General features: G+C 38.9%; 1 protein-coding gene across 5 annotated transcripts in view; it reads left to right on the top strand.

Annotated features, from left to right (window-relative positions):
* cdc14ab (cell division cycle 14Ab) overlaps positions 1–16,272 on the top strand; it is a 45,334-nt gene that overhangs the window by 12,351 nt on the left and 16,711 nt on the right. For all 5 annotated transcript variants that reach the window (XR_010897880.1, XM_067415797.1, XM_067415796.1 and 2 more), the window contains exons 6-11: positions 3,437–3,503; positions 11,838–11,900; positions 12,454–12,541; positions 14,754–14,984; positions 15,273–15,411; positions 16,065–16,218. Coding sequence is in view for 4 of the 5 variants with exons in the window: in XM_067415797.1 (XP_067271898.1) it covers positions 3,437–3,503; positions 11,838–11,900; positions 12,454–12,541; positions 14,754–14,984; positions 15,273–15,411; positions 16,065–16,218 (742 nt within the window). In the remaining variant the exon portion in view is untranslated. The remainder of the gene's footprint in view (positions 1–3,436; positions 3,504–11,837; positions 11,901–12,453; positions 12,542–14,753; positions 14,985–15,272; positions 15,412–16,064; positions 16,219–16,272) is intronic.

The raw sequence follows: 16,272 nt of genomic DNA, 5'->3' as shown, positions 1-16,272 counted from the left end.
TTGCAGGATTTTGAATATGTGGTAAATTAAAAATAATAATAATAATAATACTCACAACACATGGATTTAGTGGTCCCTAAAACTATTCATTGAGTATGAAATCCTGCGGTATGTCACTAGCCGTGCCTCTTATGGCACTTCTTTCACTCTGTTTGCCATCCTGTCCATCTTGAAGGTTAATTGGGCCCTTGTTTTCTCCACAAAGATGTGATTGTTAGCAGCAGTGTAGCTTTGCTAGGGAAGAAAAGCGCTTTGTCAGTCCCCCCCCCACTTGGCTGCCGTAGCCATGACAAACAGTGCGACATGGTTATGTAATGCTTAGCAATTGGTTAATTCAGAAAGTAAATAGTTGTGTTGCTTATGTGAGGGATGGGGTTCCTGATGGGAAACAATGAATGGGCCATACCATTCAATAAAAGGAAGCTGTGTGTGAGACCGATGTTTAAGTACCAGAGGAGGAAACTACAAGATGTTGGATGAAAAGATGCTTAATTCTGAAATTAATAACATGTTATATAACAACACAATATGTTGCACCTACCTACAGCTGTGAAGTGCTACAAAGTTTAACTGAAAGGATCTCTCTTAAGGTGTTCCAGGAATAGGGCTTGAATGGATTTTGGTTGTCTGCTATTTTTAGCTGTGAACCTGACCTTTGGGTGATCTATTTTGGATCTTTGTGACTAGAACGTATGGTTTTGATCCATCTTGCGTAAGCAAATCTTGCTCACTGGCCAAACTATCTGCACTTGTTTTTTGTTGCCGAGCAGTTTCCCACACAAAGTCCTATTTGGAAAAAAACTTGCATAACCAACAAGTATACACCCAATAATGGAATGCACAGCATGACCTGTTGAAATTATTGTCTTCAAGCAGTATATTTTTAGGACGACATTTGAAGTAACCTGAAAATTCAGATTTGGTGGCAGTGTATTCTTTTTTTCAAGTGAACTGGTGTGGGTTTGTTATTCAGGTTTGGAGACTGTGCTCTAGTGAATCGGACAGAGAGCTTCAGTCTTAGATGGATTATTTAGACCGTGGCATTGCTCACCCATTATGTAAGAACAGTTAAGAATCTGCCCAAATATTTCATAATCCCAAAAGGGAAGCAGTGGCGGTCTTGCAGAGGAAGTTAGCAAGTTCGACTCTGCCCTGTATGGCAAGATCTAGTAGTTTTATTTTTAATTTGATTTGAACTGATCTTGCTCACTTTGTAGGCACAATTAATCTAGTGAAAGCATGCTAGAATAATAAAGAGGAACCCCACCCAGTACTGTTCAAGCAAGGGTGGGTTTCCGAGATGGGGTTGCTTCCTGTTTTTTTTCTTTTCTTGTAGTTTCACTACTGCATGTGTATGCCAAGTTTAAACTGATGAACTCATGTATTCCTTCCTCATTGGATCACTGGCACATTACAAGACCTTGCATAAAATCCTGTCTTGTCTGTTTTTCCACCAGTGCTAGGATCGACCGAGAAAACCCAATCAGAGTTCCTCCCATGGGCTTTAATTTCTTCTTTCAGCTCTTGGTCCACTAAGCTCTTACTTGCCAAGTTGCAGTGCACACTGAAAGCTTTTAGACTTATTAAATCATATTTAAGTCATGAAGTTACCCAGCCTACTAAGTCTCTGAGGAACTTTAACCCCATATGATTACAGCCATTGCCATTGCCATGGCTGTAAATCTGTATCTCCTAAAACAATCATGTCCACGGTGATGATTGCGTAACCGCACTAATGTGCTACTTCAGGTTTTGGTGTTTGTAAGCTTGTTCTGCTTTGCTTTTCACCAGTGCTTGTCCAGGACACACCCTGTGTTTAACAGCTCTGCTTGTCCCAGCCTCTGAAACCCAGCCTGAGAGAGTGCAGATTTATATGTAATTTGCTATGACCAGCCCTTTTTGATACCTTGTTTGTTGGAGAAATTAATCTGGGGGGTGGGGGGAGTCACTTGCAATGTATTGAAAGCGTCTACTAAATGACCAATTATGAAATTAAAAGTGAACAAAGATGGGCCCAATTTAATGAGGGTTGTCTTATTTCTGGCCTCCGGTAACGAAGGTGAGACATTATATAATCCTCAGGATGTTAGTCTATAATTGGTGCCGCTGAGCCGCTGTTTCTCCAGCCAAATCGATTGGCTCAACATTTCTCTGTTCTGTGGAAAAGGAAGATGAATGAGCCTCTAGCTGGTGGGAAAGTCTCCAGCTGTTTCTTCAAACATATCTTGGATCCCTCTGTCGTTATGTGGTACAGATAATTGTGTGAACAAAAGATACTTTTCTTCAAAGCTCTGTTGGAAACTTGCCTTTTGTCTCCATTTCTTTAAATACGTTGTTATAAAATGACTGTTTGTTTTGTTATTTTTTTTTCTTTATGTTTGAGTTTGTGGTGGTATAACCTATTGGTGGTTAAACGTATGTGCCGGAAACTGGAAGCTGCTGGTTCACAACCATTGCTGTTTTTTCTTGCGCAAGGTACTTAAGCCCAGTTCCTTCTAAATGGGAATATTAAGGCAAGATATAATGGAAATGCTAGTTTAAAAAGGCACCACCATTTAACCACAGTGCTTTGAAGAAATCAATTTACTAATGGGACAATTATGAAGCCTTTCTTAATGATTTTTTGTTAGCCTAAAGTAGTGGACCATTAGACCAGACCTCCATGCCCTCTTCTGGGAGTTATGGGTATATATGTGTGATGTGGTAAAGTACGTGTTGTTCGTGTGGGTAAATAGAGCCTGATACTTTCCATTGAGGCACACTGGGAGACTAATGAAAGGATCCCAGCAGAACACTGACCCACTTTTTATGCAACCCAGCCTGCATCATAAACAGCAAATTAAGCGCATGCATAATTCAAAACTCAATTTAGGCAGGCACAAAGAGCTTGTTCCTTGACATACATTAGGCAGGGGCTGATGTTTTGCCCCTTTTTAGTTTCAGCACTGGGTGTTTTATTTCAACCCTCTCTTCCCTTGACACAGTTATATTATTTTAGATGCACAAACAAACCTAAATTTGCCTTCTTCATATGTGATCAAAACAGGCCGGGTCTTGACATTGATTTCGCCTTGACCCTGGAGATCTAACTTAGCGTGTTGTAGGATACCCACATGTACACTTACAACTGCAAGGTTTTCTTTCCTTGAACACAGACAACAAAAGCCAACACAGTCTCGCCTGTCTCTTTACCTTCACTCCCACATCCAAACACAAAGGCCCTGACCCAGTTACTTGTATTCATGGGCAGGTGATGGCTTACCCGGGATAAAAGCAGGTCATCTGAGAGCTGCGGTTTAAAATCAGTGTCTCTGTTCCTGTTTCTTTGCACATAACATGACTATATATTCTTGTGGGTGTTCCTTTTTGTTGTTAGATTGCATCTTGTGTGAATACACCCACACAATTTTAACATGCGGCCTTTTTTCTCTTTCAGAGATGCTTCATTTGGGAATTGCACATACAATCTGACTGTTCTTGACTGCTTGCAAGGCATTAGGAAGGTGAGATGTATACTACAGTACTAAATATATTAATAATACTAATTTCCAAATTATATTGTGACAATTATTCTAAGAATTGATATTATTATTTATATTTGAATTACTAATGCAAATGTATCAGTCTGTATAATGATATTGCAGGAAATATTTGGTTTTAAGTGTTTCAGCACTCAAGCATACACGCAATCTGGGATTATACCCATAGATCTTAATCATCCACATAATCCTCCTTGGACAGCCAGCGTAAGACTGGAAACCTGTACATTTTAGTAAAGAACATTTGTGTTTGCGTCTTGGAAAAAGTGCTCCGACCCCTATAGTACAGTCTCTTTTTCTGACCGTCTATCCGTGGGTATTGGAGTGTGTTGGTTTAACACATGGAGGATTTTGCTTTTTTGTCTTTTTTTTCTCCAAATGGGCATCCTCCCACTCAAATCCGTTTTCTTTTGTATTGTCACCAGCAAAAAACACCAACAACAACAAAAAAACCCCCATGAAATTACAATCTGATTTTGGTACACACTACCAATCAAAAGCTTGGGGTTTTAACATTTATAATATGAAATGTTTCTTGAGCAACAAATCATCATATTAGAATGATTTCTGAAGGGTCATGTGACACTAAAGACTAATGTTGCTAAAAACTCTGCTTTGCTATTGGACACTTGTCTGGAACTGTCTGAATACTTTCTTTAAAATAGTAAACTGAGACATTTAAAAAAAACCATCTCAGAACCCTTATAATGAATATTTACTGGAAAGAATGCAATTCTAGGCTCTGTCAGAGCAAACCACATTGCCTAACAAGATGTTTCTATTACAATTCTTTACTCTAAAGTTGTCAGACGAGCTTCCAGGGAAATAGCGCTCACGTGAGTTTGTCAGTCGCATCTGTTCTGTAAGGCATCTCGGCAACAGCCCAACACGTCTACAGGTATCGGTGTTTGTGCCCAGCTCGACACGCCAGAAAGACTTGTTGAGTGCAGTGAATTCCTACAGGCTTATTTAAAAAAATACATAATTCTTTACGCTGCTTAAACTCTCTGGAATGCCTTTTTGCTTGGCCTACGTCAAAAAAATTGCTTAAGACTTATGTTGTTTATTTAAATCATGTGCTCAAGAATGAATTTAGTTTTTAAATGGTTCATTTAGATTTTATAATGTTATAAATGTTAATAACATTTAATTAAAAGAAAAGACTATAAATAAGACAATAAAAATGTTACGTTAGGACTGCATGACAAGCAAAAATATAGAAACTGGACATGCAGACATTTGGACCCTCATTGCATCCTGTGCTTTGCTGTTAAGATGCTTTGAGACAGATGTATGTGACAGTTTTATCATTGCCTCCCCTCCGGCTCTAATTAACAGCCTGTTTTAACAGCTCCTTAATTGCATGAGTCACACGGCATCTGTGAGTGTGATAAACACTGAAGCCTGATAATGATCAAATCACCACTGCTGCCTCTCCAAGCTGCCAAAAAGGAGTTAATGCCCTATTTGTCGACATGAGAGCAGTTAATTGGTTTTTGCTAGTTATTTGGGTTTATCTAATGAGTAAACATCTGGGCGGGTAACTCAAATGTTTTAGGTTCGAAGCAATTTTCTCAAATTAAAGGGGGGGTGAAATGCTGTTTCATGCATACTGATCTTTTTACACTGTTAAAGACATGGAATCCCATACTAAACATGGACAAAGTTTCAAAAGTTAAGGTGGACGTTTGATGGGAGTATTTCTTTGTCAAAAATACTACTTCCGGTTAGTCATAAGTTTCGGCAAGTTTTTTGCGATCATGCGTTCCCATTGACGTTAGTGGGGGCGGAATTTCCTTGTATGGGCCTTACGGACAATTCTACCGGAAGCGTGTGAGAGAGAGAGAGGGAGAGAGAGAGAGGGAGAGAGCGAAAGCAACAGGCTATGCCCATCAAAGCGCTCGTAGGCTGCGCTGCACAGGTAATGTGCACAATTAACAATGACATCAAAAAGTGCGTTTTTGGTTGCCAGACCAAGACAGTCCTGCACAGATTCCCCCAAAACCCCGCGGTAAGGCAACAGTGGATGTAATTTGCTTTTCCGGATCAGCAACTGAGTTGCGTGAATGTTTATATCTGTTCGCTGCATTTCGGTGCCGACTGTTTCATAAACATGGCCCAGCATGACGCCGGATTTTCCAATAGCCTAATGCTGAAGGATGGAGCAGTCCCAACGTTAGAACCGCGGGCGGTGAGTTAGACTGCTTCAAATGTCTGTGTCTATGCTCATCAAGTAGCCCAAACATGATCACGTATAGTTACTATATATATTACTATATATAGAAATTGATCAATGGAGCATGCGATGTGTAGTGCGTGTACATTTGTTTAGCTGGCCACTATATGTGTAACTTTATGTTTGTGTATTGTAAAAGCACTCAACAATACACAAAGAGGGGGGAAATATGTTGAACTAAATAAGCACGCTTCTTCATTCAAATGCGCTACTATTCCGTGTCTATCTATGTAAACACTAACTTAACCTGTCTACACAAACCACGCGTAAACACACAAACACACATGCACAACTGCACTTCCCACATGTACACCTTCAAAGACAAAAATACGACGATATAATTCAAGTATAAATATGTAAATAACACAAGCCGCTAAGCATATTATATAGTTAGTGTATATCGTACCACATAGAGACGTCCTGCTCTAGTCGTTTTTGCTGCTGCTCCTGTTCAACTGCAGCCTCTGGGTCTGATTCCGGATCATAGATGTATGGCTGTATCTGATTAAAAGCCATATTTTTATTTTGAATAAAGTTTTTTCCCCGCTGTTAGGGATGACAGCTTTACGACGCACTCGACGCACTCAACACAATAGCAGCAGCGAGCACACGTCATTATTTAGCTCCGCTCACACGATACGCCCCCACCCGCTCGGCTTTTTTCGGAAAGACTCGGAACAGCGCATCTTTCTTATATAATTATAAAAAAAATAACGACTTTTCGGAGATATGCAGGATGCAATGCTACTCTATAGGTACTCAAGATTGACATGACACTGACTGAAACTGAGTGTTTCACCCCCCCTTTAACACTTTTTTTTTTTTTTAACAAATACAATTTTACCATGTTTTTACTGAGAGGCAATTGTAACTTTATTTCTCTATTTCTTGTAATTGAGACTATATCTCACAACGTGGCTTTGTAGATCACAATTTTTCTTGCAAATTTGTTTATCGTAATTGCGACTTAATATTAAAAAAAATTGCGACTTGGAGATCTAAAGTCGCAATTATGAGCAACAAATTTGCAAGATGGAAAATTAGTCAGAAATTGACTTGTAAAATCACATTGTGAGAAAATCGCAGTCATATTAAGAAATATGAAGTTATAATTATTTATTGTAAATGCAACTTTATTCCTCACAATTACTACATTTGTTTCTCACCATTTGCACATTTTCCCCCCATAATTGCAACTTCATATTTGATATTGTGACACTCGCATTATTGCAATTTTTGAATTTCAAGTCACAAAATTTCACAAGTCACAATTATGATTGGAAAAATGTGCAAAATGTGAGAAATGGTCAGTTACAATAAATAATAATAATAATAATAAAAAAATTCTATTTCATGTAATTGCGACTTTAAATCTTACAATGTGACTTTCTCTTGTAAATTTAGTTTCTTGTAATTGTGATTTTTTTTTTTTTATAATCACAGTTTTTGGATATAGTCAAGTTGTTAGATGAAGTTTGTAAATTCGCAATTACGAGGAAAATTGTCTGAAGCATTTGTAAGGAAAAAGTAAAAAAATGCAAAGAAACATTTAATTTTTCTTGTAACAGATTTTTGGATTGTCACATTGTGAGATATGAAGTCGCAATTATGTGGAAAAGTTGTCCAAAAATTTATCTTTTGTGAGAAATTGTTGCAACTTTTTCCTCAATTGTGACTTTATATCTCATAATGTTACTTTCTTGCATTAAATTCTCTATATAAAATGCAAGTACTCCGTCTAAAACATTCAGCCAATGTAAACATGTTAACCATTAGCCAAATAGCTATTTGGGCATTGTTTTTAGGCTACTGTTTGTAAGCTAACCAGGTTTTATTCTCAAGCTTTTAACTGAAACGATTTCTGTTATGCTACTACAGCAACAGTCCTCCCTGGAGGATCCCATGGCTAAATGTCTCGATCAAGGACACTAGTATGAAGTTTGCTTCTAGATTACCAGCCCATTAGGCTCCACCATTAGGCTGCAGGTTTGGGCCATGTTGGCATTAATTAGGAGCAGCACATCCACACCATCCTTCGACACTGCAGAAGTGGATTTCTGCTGTGAGCTCTTCGTCCAGTCAGCATCAGAAAGGAGGAGGGTGGCTGGGCTCATTCTATTAAACCTGACCAGGAACAGTTACATAACCTCAGTCTTGGAGCGAAACGGCTCACTGTATCAGATGCACACACATCTGTCAGTGCACCCAGATGGAGTAAACGGATACAGCTGCCGGTTGTATGTCTGCAGACCTCACTGTGACTTGTTTGTGTTAGAGAGATGCAAAGGTTCATACCTGAACGGGCTCGGCTGATTGGTCCGTTGAGTGATGTAACTTCGCCAGCTTGTGATAATCACTCACCCGCTGTGCACTTTATCAGTGTGATTAGGTTTTGACTGATGGGTTCAACCCTGCAGCTCAGGACGGCACATTTCACAGTTGGATGGTTTCCATGTCAGTCTTTCAGTGGTCTGTTTACATCCTGCTTCTGAAAGATATACATCCATGCATAGTGGATTGGACAATGAAACTAAAATGCTAGCCAATATAGTAAATGCACTGCCTGGTGGCCAATCTTCTCTGATTGTACATCCCATCAGTAGGAACAGTGTGTGAAGGTTGAATTAGTAAAGCAATAGCATGGCTGTACATAAAATATTGCAATCCACACAACATAATGGGAGACATCAGAGTTCAAAGTAGACAAATTGTTGGTGCTTGTCTCACTGGCTCATCTGTGACCAGGACAGCAAGGCGAGAGCCATGGTATCAAGAGTAATGTTGGCAAAGCATTAGGCAGGGCGAGCCACATCCAGCAGGAGTAACTTGACTAGAGGAAACTGTCTGAAAGGGATGTCCAGGTCTAATTTTCCTAGGTTTATATCCAAAACACATAAAACCACAGCTGCCCAACTCACTGCAGAATTAAATGTGCACCTTAACTCTCCTGATTCTACCAAAACTGTTGGTCGGGAGCTCCACAGAGTCAGTATTAAAAGTCTGGCTGCTATAGCCAACCTTTTGGTCGTTCATGCCAATGCTAGATGTTTGTGTCATTTGTGCCAACAGTGCAAATCTTGGGCTGTGTACAATGTAAAACGTTGTGTTGTTCTCTAATGAGTCCACCTTCACTGTCTTTCCCACATCTATGGGTGTGGAAAAGTAGACTGTTGCAGACTGTTGTTGTCCGGACAGAAGAACGGGGTGGCTCAGGGATGGTTTGGGCTGCAATATCATGGCATTGGACTTGGTCTGCCAAGGACTACCGGACCATTCTGGAGGATGTGTGCACCTAATGGTTCAAACATTGTACCCTAAGGGGTTGACGTATATCAGAATGTTAATGCACCAATACACAGCAAAGCTAGTGATAGAACGGTTTGATGAACATGAAAGTTATGTTGTCACAGTCACCAGATCTAAATCTTATTGAGCCACTTTGGGGTGTTTTAGAAGAGCGAATCAGAAAATTGTTTCTTCCACATTTTAAGTAAAAAATAAAAATAAAATAAGTTACCTGATTGCCTTAATTTTGAGGTCATTGAAATTAATAACTTGAGGTAGGACAATGGACATTTTTGAGAATCGACAACCTTTATTCAAATATTATTAAATGATTTTGTAAGCATATTGGGTAATTGTGTGTGTTTTATTTCTGATGACGCAGCGACACATGCCAAATAGTGCTATTTTCATGATTTATCAAACTTTTTATGTGGTTCAAGTACAATAATATTTTGAGTTTCTATTTAATAAACAAATTTCCTTCATTGTATCAACTCAAATTTTTAATTTTGAGGCAACCAGACTCCTTACTTTTTTAAAGTTAAACCAAGCAATTTTTTTTTTTTACAGAAACTATGCATCACATAGTGACCTGCCACTGTTCTGGAACAGGAATGGCTCAAAATCCCTTTGGCCACTGAGAATGACTTGTATCTGTACACACTGCTTTGTTTGTTGATAGGATGACAAAAGTAAAATGTTACATTTTTAGGTTGGTCTGCCTCAGCGGTCTAACAGCGCTTGTCAATGTCAGAATGAGTGAGATGGCCAATTAAATCAAAGAAGGCGGGGCTTTACTGTTTTCGAATTCCAACGCAACATTTTCGTTATAGCAGCGAAAGAGTGCATTGTTAGATGGCAGTAGCTATACATTTAATATTTGACTGTTTTACGATAAAACCATTTTGAATTGAAAATATGACATTATTTATGTAAATCATAATTGAATTTGACATGTCAAGAAACTTTTTGCATTTTTACAAATTAGGTAGATGAAAATAATGTGTGAATGTGTGCATATTTAAAATATATATTATTTGCAAATAGTTAACTTCATAAATACAATAGAACTTTGTTCTCGTTTCTTTTTTAAATGTCCTTAAATCTCTTAATCCTTTGATATCATTCCTTTAAATAAATCAATAAGACCAATTTCATGCAAAAAACTAAAAAACTTTGGTCCCCTAATGTCTAAGACATGGTAACGGCCTCGATCTGTCATTCCCACGACGAATCAGGAACTTAAAACCTTTGCTTTCGCCTGATGCTGCATTCACTGTAATTATATTGCAGTATAAAGCCCAACACTACTCCCGCTGTGATCGTTATTAATAAAGTAAATAAGAGTCAGCAGGAAAAAGAGAGACTTTGTGCAGCTTTAACCAGTTTTCTGGGAGCCAACCATGAGAAATGCTGTGGACTCCAACAGCAGCAGAAACCTGACACTCCATTAGACACAGCCCGCATCGCTCTCTGCCACGGCTTATCGACTCGTGTGCCTTTTTCTTTAATGTCTTCTCTCACAGCTCTTCATTGAGAACCAGACAGACTGCTTCAGCCCCATTACACTGACTAATTGGTTAAACATAGCCAGACGGCATGGATGTGGGGGCAAAAAAAGAAACAAGGAATTTTTGGGCTCAGGGATGGTTTGGGCTGCAATATCATGGCATTGGACCTGGTCTGCCAAGGACTACCGGACCATTCTGGAGGATGTGTGCACCTAATGGTTCAAACATTGTACCCTAAGGGGGTGACGTATATCAGAATGTTAATGCACCAATACACAGCAAAGCTAGTGATAGAACGGTTTGATGAACATGAAAGTTATGTTGTCACAGTCACCAGATCTAAATCTTATTGAGCCACTTTGGGGTGTTTTAGAAGAGCGAATCAGAAAATTGTTTCTTCCACATTTTAAGTAAAAAATAAAAATAAAATAAGTTACCTGATTGCCTTAATTTTGAGGTCATTGAAATTAATAACTTGAGGTAGGACAATGGACATTTTTGAGAATCGACAACCTTTATTCAAATATTATTAAATGATTTTGTAAGCATATTGGGTAATTGTGTGTGTTTTATTTCTGATGACGCAGCGACACATGCCAAATAGTGCTATTTTCATGATTTATCAAACTTTTTATGTGGTTCAAGTACAATAATATTTTGAGTTTCTATTTAATAAACAAATTTCCTTCATTGTATCAACTCAAATTTTTAATTTTGAGGCAACCAGACTCCTTACTTTTTTAAAGTTAAACCAAGCAATTTTTTTTTTTTACAGAAACTATGCATCACATAGTGACCTGCCACTGTTCTGGAACAGGAATGGCTCAAAATCCCTTTGGCCACTGAGAATGACTTGTATCTGTACACACTGCTTTGTTTGTTGATAGGATGACAAAAGTAAAATGTTACATTTTTAGGTTGGTCTGCCTCAGCGGTCTAACAGCGCTTGTCAATGTCAGAATGAGTGAGATGGCCAATTAAATCAAAGAAGGCGGGGCTTTACTGTTTTCGAATTCCAACGCAACATTTTCGTTATAGCAGCGAAAGAGTGCATTGTTAGATGGCAGTAGCTATACATTTAATATTTGACTGTTTTACGATAAAACCATTTTTTGCCCCCACATCCAGACGGCATGGTTGTGGGGGCAAAAAAAGAAACAAGGAATTTTTGGGACTTTCAGGGGAAAATCCAACTTGCATGTGCACTTTCTTGCAATCGATTTGATTAACATAGAACTAATGTTTCTTATTATCTTTGTTTTCCAGGCTCTTCAGCACGGATTCTTGAACTTCGAGAAGTTCGACGTGAATGAGTACGAGCATTATGAGGTAATGATGTCCCTCTTTCCCTCCGCTGTGTTATTAAACGCACCATGCTCGCGCTCATTAGCGAAACCAGCAGGCAATGTTTTTACCCGGAATTACATTCATTGCTCCTCGAGCCGGTTACATAATCATGTTTATTCCACTGGGGCCCAAAAGACATTTTAACATAATGACAGTCTCGGCTCGATCCATTTGATTTAAATCGCTCACAACATGATTATACGTCGTCTACCTGCGTTTATAATCCGCTACAAGGTTGTTGTACATCTCAGCTTTTACATAGGCTGGAACATTTCATGACAAGTGAGCATTTGATTGATTTGTCCTTTTAGTATTATGTAAATTGTCCAGCTTGTGGTAATCCGTCACCCGCTGTGCCCTCTGATTTGAAGGGGTTACGACAGTCTTGTGCAACCCTGCGGTTCAGGACAGCACAACTCGCCAATTATAAAACCTACTTGATCTGCAGTTATACAAACTTCCCTGCCTCCTTTCTTTTTGATCTTGTTCACTTTAATTTTTCATCTCCGTTCAACATTTTTTTTTGTTCTTCCAGCGTGTCGAGAATGGAGATCTGAACTGGATCATCCCAGGCAAACTTCTTGCTTTCAGCGGTCCGCATCCGAAAAGTAAAATAGATAACGGTAAGGCTGCATGCCATGCTTTAGCCATTTATTGTTTTCATTTCAGCTAGTGCTTCTCAAACCTGTCCTGAAGACCCCCCACCAGTGCACATTTTGTACGTCTCCCTCATCTAACACTTGATTTAACGCGTCATCTCTTTAGTAGTGACTGCAAGACTTAAATTGGCTGTCTAATAAGGAAGAAAATGGCTGTTTCTCAATGTGTTTTTGTCTGTACTTGTTTTCTCGTGGACTTGTGAAAGTTCATCAGTCGCTGCCCAGGTACTGTTCCCATCTATCCGAGTACAGTTCAAATCCCCTGATGTGTCCTTGATCCCGCCCTTTAATCGAGGATGCATCGAGAGGTGTCTTGAGCAGACTTAAAATAGCCAGGTATCCCAGAATGCATCTCACACCAATCAGCAAGCGTCAATAGCCGACGAGAAGCCCTGTGTAATTTACAAATACTACTGTTAATGTGTCACCAAATGTAGTTAAGACTTTTTCAAGTGAGAATGTAGTTGTTTAAAGCTCAAATCTGTTGTTTGTTTATAAAGAGATTGGCTATTTTGAAAATTGTATCTGCGTTTTTTTGAGTTGTGAGATCCAGTCGATCAGCCCTTATTAACCCCACCGAGAGCAGCCTTTCCTCGGCTAGTCCTTCTGACGTCTGCCGCTGGCTCTGATGTCTCTGTTGTGTCTTGTGTAGATCTAACAGGCAATCTTTGGTCTCCTTGAATCTATCATTTGTTCGCTAGCACATCGTTTGGTTGAGGTCAAAGTGACGTTTCATAATTTTATATTTTTAGGCTATTTAACTTTACCGTTGTAGCCTACTAGTGCTGACTTTTTGACTGAATTGTTTGCTTTATTTCTTGTATAACACATTTTACTTATAATTTTATAATGGCTATTATTGATTACACAAACTGACATTTAACAAAGAGATTGGGTTGTGTTTTATGTCATATTTAATTTTATTACAGTGATGATAATATAAATGCAAAACTTTGTTTTTTTAAAAAAAATGTAAACAAAAAGCAGTGCTGTGTGTTTATATTTCATTTTTTTATAAATATACATTCAGTGAAGATAATCGAGGTACGCGTTGCCTGAACCTACATTGTTTTAGGCAGTGGGGTGTTTTATGACACATTTAATTTAATTTTAGCCTAAAATATACATAGTGATAAAACCGGAGTGAGAGGCTGAGAGCGAGCTGAGTGACGCTGTCAAGAACGCTGCTGTTCCATTTGCAGAATCCTCCTGTCCTCGGGAGTTCCTTCTCCTGAGTCGAACTTGGCAAGTCTGAACTACCAAGTCAGACACTTATCTACGTAGTATTGAGAAACGGCCAATCTGTACTGGTGAGGGGTCCCCAGGACGGGTTTGAGAGTCACTGATTTAAGCACGTTCTCTGACATGATTTTGGATGTAATTTACTCATGTGACAGAGGAGGGCGCCCTTGTTTTACAAGTCATCACAGAGTCATACACATATGGGTAGAGTTTGCAACATTAGATATCATGATTGTTTTTAAGACTGACTTGCTCAGTTAGGGCTTATATTTATTTAAATCCTTTCTCCAAATGATTAAACTGTGGCATGCAATTTATGCTATATACAAAACAACACGAACGCTTGTATAGTAATGTTAAAATCTAATAATAATATGCAAGTATATGATTTAAATATTAAATATCATGCTTAAAGTTTTGATAATATTAAACTTTACCTTGTAATTTGTTATTTTTTATTTCTAATACATTTCTGTACAAAGTAGTTGAATTCATTTCTATGATATCTTATCGTCAATTTATAAGTGTGTGTGTGTGTGTATATATATATACACATAATTTGCTATGAAACCTTTTTTGTCATAAAACCGGTAAGGCTCTGAAACGCAGGTAAACACCCCCTAACTTTAGACTTTTGAGCATATGATTGGATATTTGCTCATATCAGCGCATAGACTCACAGGCACACTCAAAAAGAGCCGAAGTAAACTGAGAGAAATATTTCAAATATATCTATATAGTATGTATATATGCATATGCACACATTTATATTTATGAATAAATATTTATGTGCTCATTATATAATTTTTACATATATATATAAATGTATAAAAAAAAAAGAAGTGAAGTTAATATGTCTTAATTCTATAATTTTATTTAACACATCATACTAAAAAATATGAATGGATGGACTTCCTCTTCTCTTGTGTGGCAGGTTACCCTCTACATGCCCCCGAGGCTTATTTCCCATATTTCCGCAAGCACAACGTCACCACCATAGTGCGCCTCAACAAGAAGATCTATGAGGCCAAGCGCTTCACAGACGCTGGTTTCGACCATTACGACCTGTTCTTCGTGGACGGGAGCACACCCGGTGACGTCATCACCCGTCGCTTCCTGCACATCAGTGAGAGCACTGATGGAGCGGTGGCCGTGCACTGCAAGGGTGAGCCGCCACTTAAATCAAAGACAAGGAAATATGGCCACACAGCATCACCTCATGTCTACTTATTTTGCACAAAAACTTCTTATTTTGATCTTATGTTGCATGAAACATTTAAAATGCTGTGTTAATGATACGACTCAATTAAGTTTTTTTTTTAGTCTCAGGAACTAAAAGGGAAATTAAATAGGCACAAACATTATCCTAGTAATCAATATTATGGTAAAGTGGCCTTAGAAGTACATCAATGACACCATAAAACATCTGTGACCTTATTTCATCCAATCACAGCGGGTTTAGGCCGAACGGGGACTCTGATTGGCTGCTACCTAATGAAGCACTACCGCTTTTCAGCTGCCGAAGCCATCGCTTGGATCCGCGTCTGCAGACCCGGCTCTATTATTGGACCCCAGCAGAATTATCTAGAAGAGTAAGTACCAAAACTACCCACAGTGCACCACTGTTGGCCCCTTAACACCTTTTTCTCCTTTTTATTGTGCATTAAGTTTATGTAATGTTGATGAGTGCTCTAACTTTGGCTCAGTCGTGAATTTTCAAAAGCGTAAGAGCGTTTTTCAAGAGCGCACTCCTTTGCAAAGCAGATAAGGAAGGTCAACAGATAGATGTTCCAGATCTGGCTGAATCATCCAACTCTAGTTTGGGAAAAGGAGTACTCGTGGAGTTTTATTCAGCGTTTGTCTATCAATAAGGCCTTTCGTGCATTGTAAAACCAGACCATGGTTCAGTTGTCATGTGTGAGTTAAAACAGAGTGCTGGTCATGTGAAGGTCAGTTAAATGTAATCTATTTCAAGTGTTTTGTTGGGCTTAGACAATGCTGCGCGCTGCAACGCTAGAGAATGGCTACCCCAGGCTAGATGAACGTTATCTTCAGGCATATTTTCCTCCCAGGGGCACCGAGACATTTGAGATTCCGTTCCTGTGCTCTGGACACAAATTGTCCGTTATCGGGCATTGGTATTGAGTAAACGGTTCAATCTGAGACCAGATTTCTTTTCATGCGGCTGAATTATTTGTGCAAGAAAAGACTTTGAATGGGAACTGTTCTCTTTGTACCTGTACAGGAAGCAGGCGAGTCTCTGGGCTCAGGGAGATATTCTTCGCTCCAAGCAGCGGCAGTATGAGGACAGATCCGTGCCTCACCTCATCTCCAGTATAGACAACCTCTCCATCAGCACCTCCATCTTTAAATCCCACAGTTTGGACCGTATGGAGGAGGTGAGGCCTAATTTTTCAATATATTAAGGACAATATTTATTTAAAGTATGTTTC

Source organism: Pseudorasbora parva, chromosome 14, assembly GCF_024679245.1.
Source record: "Pseudorasbora parva isolate DD20220531a chromosome 14, ASM2467924v1, whole genome shotgun sequence".
Classification (NCBI taxonomy): domain Eukaryota; kingdom Metazoa; phylum Chordata; class Actinopteri; order Cypriniformes; family Gobionidae; genus Pseudorasbora; species Pseudorasbora parva.
This window is presented reverse-complemented; position numbering and strand designations above follow the sequence as displayed.